At 34.8% G+C, this 18,623-nt stretch overlaps 1 protein-coding gene across 2 annotated transcripts in view; it reads left to right on the forward strand.

Moving 5' to 3' along the window:
* The window catches only part of Crispld1 (cysteine rich secretory protein LCCL domain containing 1), a 39,168-nt gene extending 23,276 nt beyond the window's left edge, over nt 1–15,892 (forward strand). Inside the window, exons 8-15 of one of the 2 annotated variants that reach the window (XM_045143020.1) lie at nt 69–129; nt 229–295; nt 482–612; nt 2,372–2,415; nt 2,527–2,599; nt 8,363–8,438; nt 11,710–11,840; nt 14,805–15,889. In XM_045143020.1, coding sequence (XP_044998955.1) covers nt 69–129; nt 229–295; nt 482–612; nt 2,372–2,415; nt 2,527–2,599; nt 8,363–8,438; nt 11,710–11,840; nt 14,805–14,856 — 635 coding nt within the window. In that variant the 3' untranslated portion in view covers nt 14,857–15,889. Of the gene's footprint in view, nt 1–68; nt 130–228; nt 296–481; nt 613–2,371; nt 2,416–2,526; nt 2,600–8,362; nt 8,439–11,709; nt 11,841–14,804 lie in introns of both variants that reach the window. The other variant, XM_012949224.2, reaches the window with a different exon arrangement.
* Nucleotides 15,893–18,623: the final 2,731 nt, after the last annotated feature.

An 18,623-nucleotide genomic window follows, 5' to 3' on the forward strand; every position in this document is an offset into this window, starting at 1 on the left:
ATTCAATTACAGAAGCTTTTATATTATTAAAATTAAAATTAATTTTTATTTTTGTTTTTTGTTTTCAGCCCAAATAGTTTCCTGTGAAGTAAGATTGCGAGACCAGTGCAAAGGGACCACCTGCAACAGGTAAGAGTTGCTGTGAGTCTCAAAACAAAAACAAAAGCCCTTTTGTTCTGTACCACCATGAAGAGAAACTGATGTTTCTTCCTCATGACTTTCACTTAGGTATGAGTGCCCTGCTGGCTGTTTGGATAGTAAAGCTAAAGTAATTGGCAGCGTACATTATGAAATGGTAAGAAAAAAAAAAGTCATTTGAAAGTATAGTCCCTCTATGTAATATTTAATTTTTTAATGTGGAACCTAAAACTCATCTTTAAGTATAGATATTTTTCTCAGATGTTAAAGTCATGTAAGGAGTATGTTGTTACCTTGTTCAGAGCTCCAGTATTATAACACCCCTGTGTCTCTTTGCTTCAAGCAATCCAGCATCTGCAGGGCTGCGATTCATTATGGGATAATAGACAATGAAGGAGGATGGGTGGACGTCACTAGGCAAGGAAGAAAACATTATTTCATCAAATCCAATAGAAACGGTGTTCAGACAATTGGGTAAGTACTTGACTGATCTTTTCTGTAAGGTGATCCTGAGTAGTAACAATGAGGCAATGCATATTTTGCAGCAAAGCACAAAAGATATATGATGGGACAAGTAGGTAGAGTTTGCTTTAATGTACTTTCCATAGGTAAGCTAAATCATTTTACTTAAAAGCAACATATTGAAATTCTCAACTTGAAAGAGTTTCAGTAAGAATATATAAAATATACAGGTTATTATTAATGTCAATCAATACATTTTTAAGCTAAATCAGAAAATACACCACAGAAGTCTAGTCTACATATTTGCATATATTCTGCAGTCTGTTTAGGAAAGATGGCTCATTTCATTTTGATAATAAGACAAACTATATTACTTGGTAAAAGAGGATATGGAAAAGTAATGAACTATGTTGTCTTTCTTATGTCCATTTAAAGATAATTTAATACACATGCAAAGCATTAATTAACTTTTACAATGTATTTCACTATTAAGTGTACGTAGTGCCTCATTCTAAAACATTGAATGTTTTTATATATTCTAGAGAAAGTAAAATAATGTAGGATTTTGCAATATCTTTGTATAGTATTTTTTCTTTCTGAGTAAGAAAAAGTCAGCACATTGAACCTTATATAGAAACTTTCTTTAGGACATTCTCTTTCCTTGTAAGTGGAAAATTACATGAAATTTCAATGTAGGATTAAATGTAGATCCATAACTTTAAAAAAATAATGTATTAAAACCCCTGAAAATTTGTGGAGTCACCTTCTATGTATGCATATTAAATCCTTGATATGTAGTTTTAAGCCACTGATGTTAAATCTTGCCAGTACAACGTTTAATAACTTATTCACTCAGAAAACATTTATAAATCACCATCAATAAATGATATGTATTGGTTGCTACATAAAACACAGTTTTTATTAAATGCAATTTGTTCTACTGTTTACTTTCTTCTTTTAAACTTAATTATTGACTGTTATAAAAAATCTCTTGAAATATAAAGAGTGCTATATTATATAACTTGATGCTTTCTGGGCTGGTCATGTTAGAGATGAGTAATATGGAACACTGAATTTGAAACTGACAGAAAAGAAGGCTAATGTGGTTTTCTATCTTTAATACTGAGAAAATTTATTCAAAGAATGAGTGATATTAAAATATCATAAATAAACTGTATGTCAGTAATAGATGATTTTCTCCAAGTTTGGGTATACATAAGCCAAAAAATCTTTGGTGTATAATAGTGTGCCTAACCTTGTATTCTTGGTTCTTAATGACATGCATAGTAAGGAGAGGTTCATTCATTTACTATAGATCCCTGATGTAAAGAGACATTAATAATGAATACTCTCATTAGATGTTTATTATTTTGAAGTCTTTTTATGGCAATGGACCTACATTGGTTCTTATGATGACTTAAATTATTTTATTCTGTGGAGATTGAAAGTTGGTCTTTGAGAGTATTTAGTTTGATAGGAACCAAATATGTATGTGTGATTGATATGCATTTGCATTACTTTTGTTATTATCTGAAAATATTTGATGTTGATAATGAAAAAAGTTACTGTATAATGTCAAAAATGACATTGATTGGCTCAAATTCAATATGAGTAGACAATATGGCTTGGTCATGAAATAGATCATGTGCTCTTATACTACTAGTTACCAAACTAATTTAAGGAAAGTGTTTAGAAATTAGGAATTATATTGTTATGTTTATAAGCAAACAACTGACATTTCTGTCTCGCTCTCTCTCTTTTTTCTTTTTAGCAAATATCATTCTGCTAATTCCTTCACAGTCTCCAAAGTAACAGGTGAGCACTTTTTTTTTTTTTTTTTTTTTTTTTTTTTACTTATTTTCTTGCCTCTGTATGGAATAATTTTGCTTCTAATACATTTACTTATTCTATGCTTCCATTCTTCAGTTCAGGCTGTGACTTGTGAAACTACTGTGGAACAGCTCTGTCCATTTCATAAACCTGCTTCGCATTGCCCAAGGTAGCGCTTCAATATTTTCTTGATTTTAACCAAAGACTGTATGTATATGTATGTATGTACACACACACACACACACACACACACACACACACACACACACACATATGTTATATGCATAATGTATAATATTAAACATATCATAACACATATTCATATAAATATATAAGACTTTAGACTTGTGAGATATGTTTACCTGAACTTCTGGTGTCTTCCAAATTTGAACTTGTGTAGGATTTGAGCTGATTTACAGAGAAAACAGAAAGAAGACATTACATGCTACACACAATCAGATATTCCTAGTGAACCTTCCTTAAATATAAAAGAACTAAACTATCTGCTATTCCATTATGGCAGGGCTTGTGCATATGATCTGATTGTTCATATGTGCTGCAAGGAATTCTGTGTTAGTTTGCTTGAGCTGGTATGACAAAATGTCAGAGTGGATAGCACAAACAGCAGAAGTTTATTTCTCACAGTTCTGAAGGTTAAGAGTCCAAGATCAAGGTGCCAGCCAACATGATGACTCTAGCTTACAGATTGCCACCTGCTCTTTGTGTCCCCACATGGTGATAGGAGAAAGAGCTCAAATTATAAGAACATTAATCATACTAGATTAGGGCTCAACCTTTGTGATTGGTTTTATTCCTAATTACCTCCATAAAGGCTGTGCCTCCAAAGATAGTTATGTTGGGGGTTATAATTCAACATATGAATTTGGGGCTGTCAAAAACATTAATCACATAAGAAATTCTTCCAGTAGAAATTGAGATGGCTTAATTCATTTTTTTAAATTGAATCTAGTTACTAAATTAATCTAATTGCAAATATTAAGTCAAAGCTCCCATTAAATAACTCATTAAAGAATTACAGTGAAGTTTGTATACTATAAAACAATGGGAGAGGAAACATTCTTTTGTATTGGCCCCATTAACATGAAACAGTTAATATGGATGTGGTGGCTCCACACAATAATCAGTACTCAGGAGAAGAAAGTGTATTCTGGTACACCGGTCTTCCTTCTGTTTCCATGCACGAAATTATCATCACTACTTTCAAAATATTACTAGTAAGATTTCAAGAGATAATTTGACAAACTACATGTGTTAAACCATTTAGGCATCTTGGTTTTTATGGCAGCCCTTTAGAAAAAGTTCATGAGTTGTCCTTTTAAAATGAAAAGTGTTTTGGTTAAAGCATTGTTTGTTTACAAGGTAAGAGAAGCTACAATGAAATTAAAAAGTGGGTATTTCACTTTGTGATACTGTCTCAGTGACAGGTGTGATACAGGCAGTATAACCCTACAAACAGAAGCAGCAAATTTGTTTCCTTTAGAAAACCATATCGTTTTCTCTACTCTAATTCAGAAATATTGTGGTTACATTTTTTTGTCAGCTAACATATTAAATGATAAGAATTTGCCGGGTGTGGTGGCGCACGCCTTTAATCCCAGCACTCAGGAGGCAGAGGTAGGAGGGTCGCTGTGAGTTCAAGGCCACCCTGAGACAACAGAGTGAATTCCAGGTCAGCCTGGACTAATGTGAGACCCTACCTCGAAAAACCAAAAAAAATATAAAAAAGATAAGAATTTCTAAATTGGTCAGCTATTGACTAAAACCAGATGATAAAATATGTGTAATAATTGAGGATACTTTACACATCAGATACATTTTAATTAGTGACTATAAATAAACTATCTTTCAATTTTTTTTGTTGTAAAAATGTGATACCCTGTTACTAGGCTTTTGTAGTTTTGTTACTATAAAGTGATTAAAACCTCTTTTGTTTGCAAGTCTTTGAATATGTATAGAATATTTTTCAGATTTCTCCTATCCTAATATTCACATATTATATTTTTATAACAAAAAGAAGATGTATTGCTAGGTAAACTTAAGCATGGTACTATGAGAAGTAATTTTATTTGAGAGAGAGAAAGAAGTATAGGGAGTGAGAGAGAGAGAGAGAGAAAGGATGGGTGTGCCAGGGCCTCCAGCTGCTACAAACGAACTCCAGACACATGTGCCACCATGTGTATCTATCTGGCTTATGTGGGTTCTGGGGAATTGAACCTGGGTACTTAGGCTTTGCAAGCAAACACATTAGCTGCTAAGTCCCCGAAAAGTAATTTTATATTTGTACATTTATAAATATATTTTAAATACCTCCTGTATACCAAAATTATACTAGGCCCTCTGTAGGCCATATTACTGGTTTTATGAGGACAGAATAATAACGTAATCTCTGTAGAGCATTCTTCCTATTTAAAGCTTCTTTCTAGTAAACTCACAATAAATGTCTCCAGAATTGTCTTTGTCAACATTGTCCCAAAAGGAAAAATCATTTAAGTACAATGTTCATAAACAAATTTCTCATTTCTAGGCCTGTTCAGAAAGGGGGAATATCCAAAAAGTAAGACTAGTAAAAGTTTGTAGGATTTAGTTTTAGTTTTTATTATCACCAGTATAATAGCTCAGTTGGTAGAGTGTTTGCCTAGCATGCACAAAGTCCTATGTTCAGTCTCTAACAGAACATATACCAGTAACGCCTGTAATCTCAGCATTCATGCTCTGGAGGCAGAAGGATAAGAAGTTCAAAATTATCCTCAGCTAAATACTGAATTTGAGGACAGCCTAGGGTAATTAATACCCTGTCTCAAAAAAAAAAAATGTTCCAGGAAAGTTAAAAAAATATATATATGTATATTTATATTATATGTATAATGGACATGTATATGCATATGTGTGTATGTGTGTGTGTGTGTATGTGTGTGTGTGTGTGTGTGTGTATATATATATAGTATTCTGGAAGTTTAAAGTCAAGCAAAATGAAATTATTTTATTTATATGATAGTTGATAACTTTTAAGGAGATATTTGGTTATAGCCTCTATCTTAGATTCTTAGATTTTCATCTACCATAAACAGTCCAGAGTTATAATTTATCCTGGAGAACAATGTCAGAAGCAAATAAATTAAAAGAAATTACCTTAAGACAAATGTGAAGAGGCAAGAACTTCCTGCATAGTCATGTCCATATCTGGCATGACAACCCAAAATAAAGTATATAATAAATAATGACCATTTAATAGCTAATAAATAACTATGATTTAGTATCATAACCTTATCAAAATTGTGTGTGTGTGTGTTTTAACGGAAATTTAACTTTGCTATACATTTACCAATGAACAGCCCTTAAAACATCTATTAAATATTCAGGACATAAAAGTAGATATAATTAAAATGTTTCAGTATTATTCAAAGCATGTGGGAAAAATGTAGGTCAAGGTGTATTTATAAGATCACTCTCTATACCTACCTTTCCAGGCTTTCTATTACTTTAACATAACGAAGTAGAATGCAGGTTAACTTAGAGCTGTTGACATTGACCTTCTGTAAGCCAAATGAGCAAAGTTCCAGTTATGAGCAAAAGAAAGCTTACACACTATGGTCTTGGGGCATAGCAAGTGGTTTGACAAGTATCAGAAGAGTGGTGAATAGTCAACAGTTCTCACATTCAAAGTCGTTTTCTATTCAGCTGGTACACGTGCACTGTGAAGAGTCTCCAGACAGTGTCTTTTAATAATCAACCCCTCAAGCAAAGTTATAAGCACTTACCATTTAGTATGTGGGCTTGAATGGCTCTTGTTTAGATATGACAGCATATACAATGTGGCATATATACCATGTAGAACATACAACATTAACATTTAGGAATATGAATGATAGCTATCTCCTGAAAGGTATCCCAAGGAACACCCATCTCAACTGGCAAGAGTAGATTCAGTTGAGAGTTCTTTTCTTCATACTTTTAGAAAAGTTGTTGATACCATCATCTGCCAGTGGATTTACATTTTTCTATGAAAAGAAATGGTGTTTTTCCAGTTTTAATTTGTATATCCTTTTAGTGTGTGTGTATGTGTATGCAAGAGAGAGAGAGAAAGAGAAAGAAAGAGAGAGAGAGAGAGAAAGGAAGTGAGGGGGGGGATAAATTAAGAAATAATTGGTTAGTTTTTAAAAAGTGTCAATTATAATTACAGTTTCTTGTACTCTGGGAATTTATTTAATTTTTATGGATTGAATGTTTAGATTTTTTAATGTTTTTCTAACCTGTTTTAATATTTTTATTTTCATGTGTGTAAATATTTTATTTTCATGTGTGAGTGTGTGTATGTGTGTATATCTGAAGAGGACCACAAAGAGAAATGTGGATGACTGAGATGTAGCTGAGACACAGAGGGGAAGTAGAAGATGGGCAGGTACAGAAGTAGAAAGGTAACAGGGGTACCAGATGTCTAGGGCATACTCTGAGGATCTTGTCATTGATTTTGAAACAATTAAGTCATTAGATATGTGAATTAGAGAAATGATGTACTGGGAGGCATTTAGTGACTGGCCACGTTAAGCAAGGAGACTATAGAGTGCCAGCTACTACGTTACACAGTAGGTGACAGGGTGTATAGTTACTATGGTTAAAGTTCTTAGAGCTGTCTTTGGTTATATTTTATATATAGCTAGTAGGCATGACTGAAAGTTTGAATGTAAGGTGAGATAAAAAGAGACCCATGGGGCTGGAGAGCTGGCTTAGCGGTTAAGGCGTTTGCCTGCAAAGCAAAAGGATCCCAGTTCAACTCTCCAGGATCCACATAAGCCAGATGCACAAGAGGTGCATGCATCTGGAGTTCGTTTGCTGTGGCTGGGGGCCCTGGCTTGCCCATTCTCTCTCTCTCTTTCTCTCTGACTCTTCCTCTCTCTTTCAAATAAATAAATTAATTAATAAAATATATTTTTAAAAAGAGACCCAGGAAGAATAGACATTTTGGCTAAGGCTCTTATACTAATGGAGCTGACATGTATTGTGATTAGAAGATTACAGAAGAAACAGACTTGGGGATGATAAATTAGACATTTTGCTTCATCCTGGCTAAGTCTGAAATGTAAGGGGAAGTTTGTATCTGTTACTTTATTATTTCTGTGAGTAAATGCCTAGCCAGAAACAACTTCCGGAAGGGCAGGGTTTGTTTGCAGCTTACAGTTTTTGAGGGGAAATTTCATATCAGGGAAAGCATGAATGGCAGCAGGCACATGAAGCAAAGCAGTTCACAATTCATCCAGTTAGGAAATAGAGATGAAAAGGAAGTGGAACCAGAATATAAAGCCTCAAGGACAACCTCTAGTGACCCATCTCCTCCATAATGGCTCAACCTCTTAAAGGTTCAGCTACCTTCACAAATTGTGTGACCAACTGGGAACCAAGTGTTCAGACACATGAGGCTCGCAGGACATTGCTCATTCAAATTGCAAGTGCTAAGAGAGCAGCCAGGATACAAAATGGGAAGAGGACAACTCTTGTTGTCAATGAAAGCTGAGATCGTGCCATTGGACAAGATATGAAAGACATGAACTTAGAGAAGGAAAACATGTTTTGAGACAGTGACATATAGTAACTCAGATCCATAAGTTATCTATTCACTAAATCTACCAGCACTGAGTACCAGACTCTCAGCCACACAGCTTCCTTGTGTCTCTGCCTGCTTTGAATACCCCAGGGAGACAACTTCCTGACTAAGCTAAAAAGAAACATCTGGAAATGGATAAAATGAATGAAAGTAGAAATGTGGCACTAGCTGGCCTGTATAATTGATCTGCTTCAGGTCAGAAAAATATGAATAAGGTTTATAATGTTGCATTTACTTTTACATATAATTGCTTATGGACTTATTAATGGGAGCCACTAAACTAGTCAGCTCACTTTATGTATGCTTTTGCAGAGTATACTGTCCTCGCAACTGTATGCAAGCCAATCCTCATTATGCTCGTGTAATTGGTTCTCGAGTATATTCCGATGTAAGTATGTTAATTTACACAGTTCCTAATATTTATGTGTGTGTGTGTGTGTGTGTGTGTGTGTGTGTATATATATATATATATATATATATATATATATATATATATGCTTAAATGTATATATGTACCTTATGCAGAACAAGCAAATGCTTTCTGAACTAGTACACATATTCTCAGAAGAGTTCATCTTCAGTATCACTACAAGATGAGTAACTATGTGAAAATATAAGTCTGTAATAAGGTTATTTTGACTACTATTTTCTTTATATCTTCTCCATATCAGATACTTAAGGACATAGCCGAGAAGTATTCTTTGGAAGGAAAATGTAGTTTGACTTTTCTTTAATGTCCCTTTGTTTTTGTTATTTGAAGTATGAACCAGACAGTTAAGAATTTGTCAAATATATGATTATATTTCCACCTGCTTTAACATACATGCAAAATAGAACTACATGCAGGCACGTGGCAAGGGATGTCTTCAATGCTGTTGGACAAGAAGTGATGGCGCAGAATGGAGAGGTATATTTCAAGCAAGAGCCTTTAACTGTCCACCTGTATGTTAGCCCACAAGGGAGGTACATTTCAAGGCAACATGTTGGTTGGTAAAGAGATTTAGGGAACACACACTGGGCAGCATAAATGGCATCACAGGGGTGAGACTAGGTATATTTTAGGGGAAAGCAGACCATTTTTATGGGCTATAAGCTGAGGAGAAGCACAGCTAAAAGGAACATCAGGAGAGATGGGGGTCAATGGATCCACAATTGGAACTTGGAGTTGCAAGTCAGGGCATGCATAATGCACACTGTTTTAAGATTTTTATGCAGCCAGTATTTAGAAACCCTTGTAGATGTCTAAATCAGAGCTTGAAAAGAAAAATTTAGACAGCATCCACTTGATGGGCATAGTCAATAGGATGTGCTACAAATTTGGGTACATATATTTTCTCAGTTTTTTCAACAAATTCAATTAGGTCAGGGTTTCTCCCAATGTAACTTCACCATTGACATTATTCTCTAAGTCTCCCCAGATTTGCATTTTTCTTCAAAGGAGTCCAGATGCGTTGATTTTTCCAGACCTCATGTTTGTACTTATATTTCTGTGTCTGAATCACATTTTTTAAAAATGTTTCTATCTGTTACATTCATTATCTTTATAGCCTGATTATTGATACTTTCTCTTTGGTGTATATAGTGGACTCTCCTATGACAATAACAAATCTGCCCTTTAACACTTATTACTTGTTCTTTTCTTTTAGTGCTTAGCCCTATAGTTGTTATTATAATTAATTTGTAAGTTAATTGATGGTAGCAGCTCTGCAATTCAGTCATCATTTTCATTTTTTTCCTCATCTCTTGTTTGATGTCTGCTAAGCTGTATAATAAGTCATTTTCTAATAGAGTCAGAACTTTGAACTTATGTTCTAAGGTCATTTTATCTATTTTATGAAGTGGGTAGGCGATGTACATTATTATTTGAAGAGCAACTTGGAAGGGCAACTATTACTCTCAGAGAGTCTTTGCAAAGTCAGAGAATCACCATTAACTGCTGATCCTTCCAGGTGCTACAAAATATATTATCCCTTTAATCCAGGTTAATAGGAAAAGCTAGAAATGAACCAACCAGTTCTTATTCCTTTTGTTTTCCTCTTCCTTGTGTTGTTGCTTTCTTCTCACTTATAGAGTTGGAACTTGTATACTCTGCTAATTGAACTTTTGCTTATAGTTTACTGAGTTAATTTCTTCATTTGTTAAAAATTTCCACTACACTCAAAGATAAATCTTCTCTTCAGTAATATATTTTATGGAATATGAATATGAAAAAAATGTATCTTCTGACCTTTGAACTCAGTAGGAATGCCTGCTGACTTCATACTTGTAAGCAAAACAATTGTCTGAAAACATAGAAAGTGCTTGGATTTAGTGAATGCTATATCTAAGCATTTTTGTTACCTTGAGAGAAAATTCTGATAATTCTCTTAGAAAAATAGGATCAATACCGAAATATGTACAGAATTATTTTAATTTCATGTATCATTAATTGTATCTGTATTGGATATGATGATGAATTCAATCTAAGACTTTAGCATGCTGGATGAAATGACTCCTCAGAGGAGTGATGCATGGTCTTGACAGATGGTATTTTGTGATAGAGCAAAAGTATGAGGAGGCTTACACAGCTTGCCTTCAGGCTCTCTGAGCTAATGAACACTGACTGATGCCACAGAGTTCAGAGCACCATTATAAAGCAAGGTCAGGCCAGATACACTCACTTGTGTGAACTGAGAAAAGCACATTGAATCAGCTGCATGCATGTGTAGATAAGCAGTAAGCAGAGGAAACACCCGTAGGGAGATGAACTGGATCGTTCTGTACTGAAACACTTCAAGAATTTCCTGTGTGGGATTTCCTTTGCCTATATTCAGCTATTGACACATTTCTGTAGAGAATGTGAATTAAAGGCAATGTTAGGGTATAGAAAAGACTTTAGTGCATGAAAATAAAATGATTTTACTTTTGGAATATACAAATTTTAAATGTTTTAAAATATTGAACCTGGGAGCATAATTTTCTCCTACATAGAAGTCTCATTCAGTTTGGATTATATAACTTAACTGCCACAGTGAGAACATGAAACATTCTAGTATTTATGTCAGACTTTTCTAATTTGAGTGATAGGCTTTATAAATGTGGACAGAAATTATCCTTTACAATATTCTTGGAGTTGTATTTTAAGGCAAAATATCTGTACAGATTGAATTATCTAATACAAAAATATCTCCATTCCATGTATGTCTTCTGGTAAATGGACTCTAGAGATATACAGATCTGTGGTTGAATTGTGCATACATGAAATCTCAACATCCATGAGGTACATATCATCTACCCTGTGATCACATGGGCTCATTGACTCCAGTATACACTAGAAAAAGGCTAAGATTTAGGAATTATAATTAGGGCCAAGGAACTAACTTTTATGTTTATTGCTAGGACTGTAAAAGGCTCTTGGGACAGCACAAGTGTTTGCAGGATTAGATGGTGTACAAGGGAGGTCTTATCTTGGCAGAAACTTTCAAATCTCTGTGCAGACACCTTCAGAACTGGGTTTGACTCTCTGACTTTTGAGATGATTCTTTATGTGTGCAATATCATTCAACAGCTGCTTGATAGTGGCATAAACAGATGTGAGTGATGTCAGTTTACAGCAGACTAGGCTGGGCAGTGCAGCAGGCATTTCCTAACAACGGTGGGGGATTTTCTTGCCTCCTCAGATGTCCAGTATCTGCCGAGCAGCAGTGCATGCTGGGGTGGTTCGAAATCATGGTGGTTACGTTGATGTCATGCCTGTGGACAAAAGAAGGATGTACACTGCCTCTTTTCAGAATGGCATCTCCTCTGAGAGGTAAAACCAAGCAAAACACATTTTTATGTACTTTAATATCTCATCTCCTTTAAGATGGTTTCTATGTGAAGTGTCTGAGCTAGGATGTTTCCTTTGCACACTGGCTTACGCAGCTGGTCCTGGGATGAGAGTCGCTGCAGTGCCAGAGGTGCCGGTCTCCTGCGGGCTTACAAAAATCATCATGGAAATCCGATTACAAGTAGAACCACTCTTTTGTTAATTGATTTTATAATTAACAAATTTTCTTCATCCTCTTTTGGATTTTCTAGATTAGTTTTTATGTTTGATTCTTTCTAGGTGCGCAAGGCACTGAGTATCTCCCTAATCCAGTTATCTGACAAAGTATTTGACTAATACAATAAGGCTTATTTTCCCTGTAACCAAATTCTCTTGTGGAGTGGAAGTGGATGCCTAGTGGGATGTAAATGAACCCTTTCAGGTTTATGGTGTTCAGCTCATTAGTGTACTATATTTTAGTGACTTGGGAAAATTTAGAACTTATTTTGTCAAGTATTAATAAGCATTAAAATGAAGTTTTAGTGACTTTTAACTCATTTGCATTTACAAAATAATATTAAGTTCACTTTATTTGTATGGCTGCCAAAAAAAAAAAAATTACCTGGGTTTGAAGTATTTTCAGTGTTCTTCAGAATTATAATGAAGGAATCAGGTATCTGAAGAGCACAAAAAGCTTGTTCATGTATGGGGTCTCTATATTGTCTTTCTCAATAAAATAATAGAATGCTCAGTATTCAGCATCTACCTTCAATAGGATTCTAGCAGGAGACCATTACTGAACAGGTGACATCTCTGCAGCCTTCATCATGGCCTTTTAAGCATATGTGACATGCAAAATGGATTCTTGAGTTATAGATCCCAGTATGCATGCCCCTTTATAGTCTAAGTGATGTGGCTTCTTTAGCCGTCATATTTCTGATGCATCTTTTAACACTATAAAGTGATTAATTACTTTAATTAATCACTATAAAGTGATTAATACCCAAACAAAAATTGCTTTTGAATTCCCCCCTGTGAATATTCTATACACTTTAGAAATGGGATCTTGAAGTGTAGCTCCAGTAACAACTATTTAATGTTTATTTCTTTAACACTAATTTTTGTAAAGTTAACTAAAGTTCTTGAAACTGACTAAGTAATTGGATGTCTCAAGTGATGACAAAACAATAGATCTCTAGATTTAGCCCTGGGTCTGTGGGCTCAGAGGTATGCTTCTTCCCAGAATATCACTGAGTAAAGAGGAAAAATATACCAGATGAAATGCACAGTTCTGAAGGATTTTAGCCTGTTTTCTGTAAATAACAGTGGATTTATATAGTTGGCCTTCTGCTTGTATGAAAAGGTTGGTACTTTTGTACACACTTTTGTGAACACTCATCTGTGATAGTGTGGTTCTTTTATCACACTTTCCCTACATATTGTTCAAGAATAGATATTAAAAGGTTTTTCTCCTTGTTTTTTTTTTTTTTGTTGTTGTTCATTTTTTTTTATTTTTATTTGAGAGCGACAGACACAGAGAGAAAGACAGATAGAGGGAGAGAGAGAGAATGGGCGCGCCAGGGCTTCCAGCCTCTGCAAACGAACTCCAGACACGTGCGCCCCCTTGTGCATCTGGCTAACGTGGGACCTGGGGAATTCATCCTCGAACTGGGGTCCTTAGGCTTCACAGGCAAGCGTTTAACCGCTAAGCCATCTCTCCAGCCCTCTCCTTGTTTTATTTATTTATTTATTTATTTATTTATTTATTTATTTATTTATTTATTTATTTATTTATTTGAGAGCGACACACACAGAGAGAAAGACAGATAGAGGGAGAGAGAGGGAATGGGTGCGCCAGGGCTTCCAGCCTCTGCAAACGAACTCCAGATGCGTGCACCCCCTTATGCATCTGGCTAACGTGGGACCTGGGGAACCGAGCCTCAAACCGGGGTACTTAGGCTTCACAGGCAAGCGCTTAACCGCTAAGCCATCTCTCCAGCCCCTCTCCTTGTTTTTAATAGCAGTCCACTTGCATTCCCAAATGCAAAAACCTAAAAAAGCTTTTTTGATTAGAATAAAATATATTGCCCTGTATTACTTATGATTTCAGTTTTTAAAGTGTTTCAAAATTACATTAAGTACTATATGTGTGTATTTTTTCATTTTAACTAAGAAATTCTTAGGTCATTTCAGATTTGACCTTTAAATTTCTTCATTATTTTTTGTGACACTGTAGATATTAACAAGAAACATATATAATTGCAGTATAATATTTGTTTTGTTAGATGTAGGAAATGATAGTAAGCTAGAACTCCACAGAGCATTGTTCATCAACAACTATTTTAGTGTTATTTAACTGCTAACTGTAAGTTAGTTGTAAACCTCAGTCTTGGTGTCCCCATAAAAAACTGAAATAGCAGCTGTCAAAGTACATTTAAAAATATTTTTTATTTTATTTTCTTATTTTCAGGGAGGGGTGGGGAAGATGGGAGGATAGAGAGAATTGGCATGCCAGGACCTCCAGTTACTGCAAATCAATTCCAGATGAATGTAACTCTTTGTACATCTGGCTGTATGTGGGTACTGGGGCATAGAACCAGGTTCTTATGCTTCACCTTAATGACTGAGATACCTACCTCTCCAGTTCCCCGAATTATACTTTAAAGGATTCAAGGGGGTAATATGGGAAAACATGACCCAGAATCTGTGTAATAGTACAGAGACTACTGTTCCATGTACTATGCTGCATGTCTGATTTTTTTTTTTGTAAACTTGCAGCCTAGTATATAGATATAAAGAATTATGTCATCCCAGTTAGAGCTTTCCAAAACTGTAAATTAGAGTCACCTTAGGCTGTTGGCCATCTTGGTTCACAGTGCTGCTTTCCTGACTTTCCTAAGAGACTATGATTTATTAGAAGGATTATAAGTACAAATGACATCAGCCTATTTTTGTGTGTTTTTGCAGTTTACAGAATCCTGCAGGAGGAAAGGCATTCCGAGTATTTGCTGTGGTGTGAAATGGAACACTTGGACGGGGATTGTAAAGATTATTCCAAATGCCATAATTCAGAAATTTGTATAAAACTGTAACATTACTGTACAGAAGATAACAACTATATTCAGCCTACCCCAAAGTGCCAAATGCATGTAAATCTCGATAATAGACAAAATCTTATAAAATAAAACATGGGACATTAGCTTTGGGAAAAGTAATGAATATGTAATGGTTTTAGAAATCCTGTGTTAAATATTGCTATATTTTCTTAGCAGTTATTTCTACAGTTACTTATATAGTCATGATTGTTCTACATTTCATGTATTATATTATATGGTGCTTTGTATATGCCACTAATAAAAATAAACCTAAACACTGAATGTGAATGGCCCTAAGAAAATTATCTGGTGCATTTAGAAATAATCAACCCTAAAATTGAATGAAACTTTGATCACATTTTTGTCAGTTCAATGCTAGGATATTAGCCACTCATTTTTTGATTTTTTTTTCCACTTAGTATCTGTACAGTTTTTCTCTTCCATTAAATTTATGTATGTAGAATACTAGGTCCTTATATTGCACTTATTATTTTGTATAAAATAATCACTTAATGTCCAAGTGAATCTGCTACATGTTTGGTTCTTTAGAATGGCCTCAGTAGTAAAGTGGAATAAAGTCAAAGTAATGGTAGAAGACATTGCTAGGACTCATGTAGTAACAACTATTGGGTGAAACAACCAGAGATTTTTATGTGTTGCTAAAGTTGAGTTCACACATTTTCTTTGGTATCCTGGCAAATACTCCTGCAGGCCAGGAAGTATAATAACAATAGTCCAACAGAGATGAACTAAGATATTGCATTTCCATTGCCACTGATTTTCATAATGGTAAATGGCTTTGGGTATAAATGTTCTCATATTGTGATACCTATAGTGGTGATATATTTGTTTCTATGAAAATGTACTATGCTTTGAGACTTAATATGTGTAAATGTTACTTTTGGTACTTTTTTCTGCTGGTGAATTTATTCATTTCCTATAAACATTAAAATTAATTGTATTTCACAAGATTATTTTCAGTTCCATTTGCATACATCTTTTGACATGGAATCATTTGAATATCAATGAGCACAGTTGATATTAATATTCTAAACTGACTTATAAACATTAATATAACTATAATACATGTCTACAAAATCAACCTAGTTGTATGGCTACCTTTTGGTCGAAAATAATTATTGATTTACTTAGAAGCATTATAGCAAGCAAAAAATCTGATGAGAGATAATGCAGAAGAAAAGACTCACACAGATAGGAATGGATCATGCTTATGAAAGAACAGACAATAATAATACTTCTAATTTAGAAAGTAAATGAGGAACTTAGGAGCACATAAAAGAGAGAAAGTGCATTCAAGTATGAAGGAAAAAAAATTGATGGGTAATACAAAAGAAATAAATAAGAGACTCAGGCTGGAGAGATGCCTCAACACTTAAAAGTGCTTACCCATAAAGCCTAATGACCCAAGTTTGATTCCCTAGTACCCACATAAAACCAGATGGACAAGGTGGAGCATGTATCTGGAGTTCATTTATTTGCAGTGATTAGAGTCCCTAGCACACTCATTCTTTCTCTCTCTCTCTCTCCCAACATTTGTCTCTCTCTATTGGGTGTGGTGCAGCATGCCTTTAACCTCATCACTATGAGTTTGAGGCCAGCCAGAGACTACTTAGTGAATTCCAGGTCAGCCTGGGCTAGAGTGAGACCCTACCTGAAAACAAAGAAAAAGAAAGGAGAGAGAAAGAGTGTGAGAGAGAGACATAAATAATTGAAGAATGGGCTTGAGAGATGACTCAGTAGTCAAGGTGCTTTCCTACAGAGCTTCAGCTTGATTCCCCAGTATCTGGAGTGTGTTTGCAGTGGCAAGAGGCCCTGGTGTATCCATTCATTCTCTCTTTCCCCCTCTTTCACTGTCTTTCAAATGAATAAATAAATTTTGAAAATAAAAAAAAAATAGTTTGAATGAAAGAAAGTTATACAAAAAAAAAAAAACCAATGGTCATTATCAAGATATTACTTATACATGGTTCAAATTATGCATAGTCAAACATTAATGACTTGCATATTAATCATTCAAATCTTAAAACATGTTATGGGTACATATTTTCCCTTAATATACATTACAATCTTCTTTTCCAAATTAGCATAGGTAGTACAAGCACTAGATTACATAGAGCATCTTTTTAAAATATATTTATTTATTTGAGAGAAAGGCAGAGAGAGAGTGAGAGAGAAAGAGGGAGAAAGAGAGAGAGTGGGCATGCCAGGGCCTCCAGCCTCTCTGCAAACCAAACTAACTCCAGATGCATGTGACTCCTTGTGCATCCATAATACATGCATCGTGGGGAATCAAACCAGGGTCCGATGGCTTTGCAGGCAAATGCCTTACCCACTAAGCCATTAGTCCTAAATATGGCATCTTTATGCACGTATACAAGCCCCATGTTTAAAGTAGTACATGCGACATTCTCTGGGTTATTACTCTTCCTACACTAGGAAATTCTAATCAACTCTGACAGCTATAATGTTTCTTGAACTTATCCCAAGTTTACAGACCCAATGCCAGTCTTCTCTACTGCTGCAATGTGTCCACATGGAACTTCTTCCTTGTGTTCCTGTCCACTTTTATCCCTCCACTAGAATTGCTTCTTTCCTGAATTTTCTTTACTTAAGAAAACCAACCACTGGGCTGGAGAGATAGGCTCAGCCTGTGTTTGATGCCCCAGTATGCACGTACAGTCAGATGCACAAAGTGGCACATGCATCTGGAATGGCCCTGGCATGTCCATTCTCTCTCTCCCTGTCTCACTTCCTCTTTCACTGTCTTCCCTCCTCCTCCCACCCTCTCTCTTCACTTGAAAATAAATAAATAAAATTTAAAACCAATTTTTGAAAACCAATCCCCATCTTAAAGCACTATAGCCTCCAAAGTCTTGATTCTATTGTTTGTCTTCTACAAAAGGTATAGCTTGAAAAACCAAAAATTATATAAGAAATGGAAACCAAACAAATAAAAGGTATAGCCTTAGGACAGTTATTTATACTTCTGTCCTATTCCCTTATCTATAAAAGGGAACTTATGATGTCACAGAGATGGCTGTAAGAATTAACTGAAATATTATTTATAGTGTAAATTAAACATGCACTGTTATGAGTATATTTTAATTTTTATAATCATTGTTGATTGAACTTGAGTGAACTGTGCACCTATCTTATTAAACTAGAAAACCTTTGATGTTTCACTAGACATGAAGTATTCCATCAATTTTCCTACAGTTCTGGTATGCCTTAAATTCTCTTGACTATGTTAGTCTTTTAATTTGACTATAATTAGTAAATTTGTCTTGTGTTATGCTTGTGTTAAGTTAAAATTTAATGAGAAGCACTTTGATAATGGTAATACACTTACTCGTCTTTCTACCCAAGAACACAGTTATCTGAATGACTTTTATTCAGATAAAAAATTACCTTTTACAAGAGGAAGGTGTATGTTGTTGAATAAATATTCAAAAAAATCGTTATTTTATTTTTTATTATATAAGTGAATATTTTCCCACAGTATGATAGTTGAAGGTCAGCAGTAAGGTAGTGTTATAGCTAACAAAACTATAGAAATCCTGTATTTGGATTTGAAACAGAAGTCACTATTAATAGATAATTTAATAAATAATTAATAAATAATATTAAGGGCTGGAGAGATGGCTTAGCGGTTAAGCACTTGCCTGTGAAG

This window comes from Jaculus jaculus, chromosome 2 (genome assembly GCF_020740685.1).
Source record: "Jaculus jaculus isolate mJacJac1 chromosome 2, mJacJac1.mat.Y.cur, whole genome shotgun sequence".
NCBI lineage: Eukaryota > Metazoa > Chordata > Mammalia > Rodentia > Dipodidae > Jaculus > Jaculus jaculus.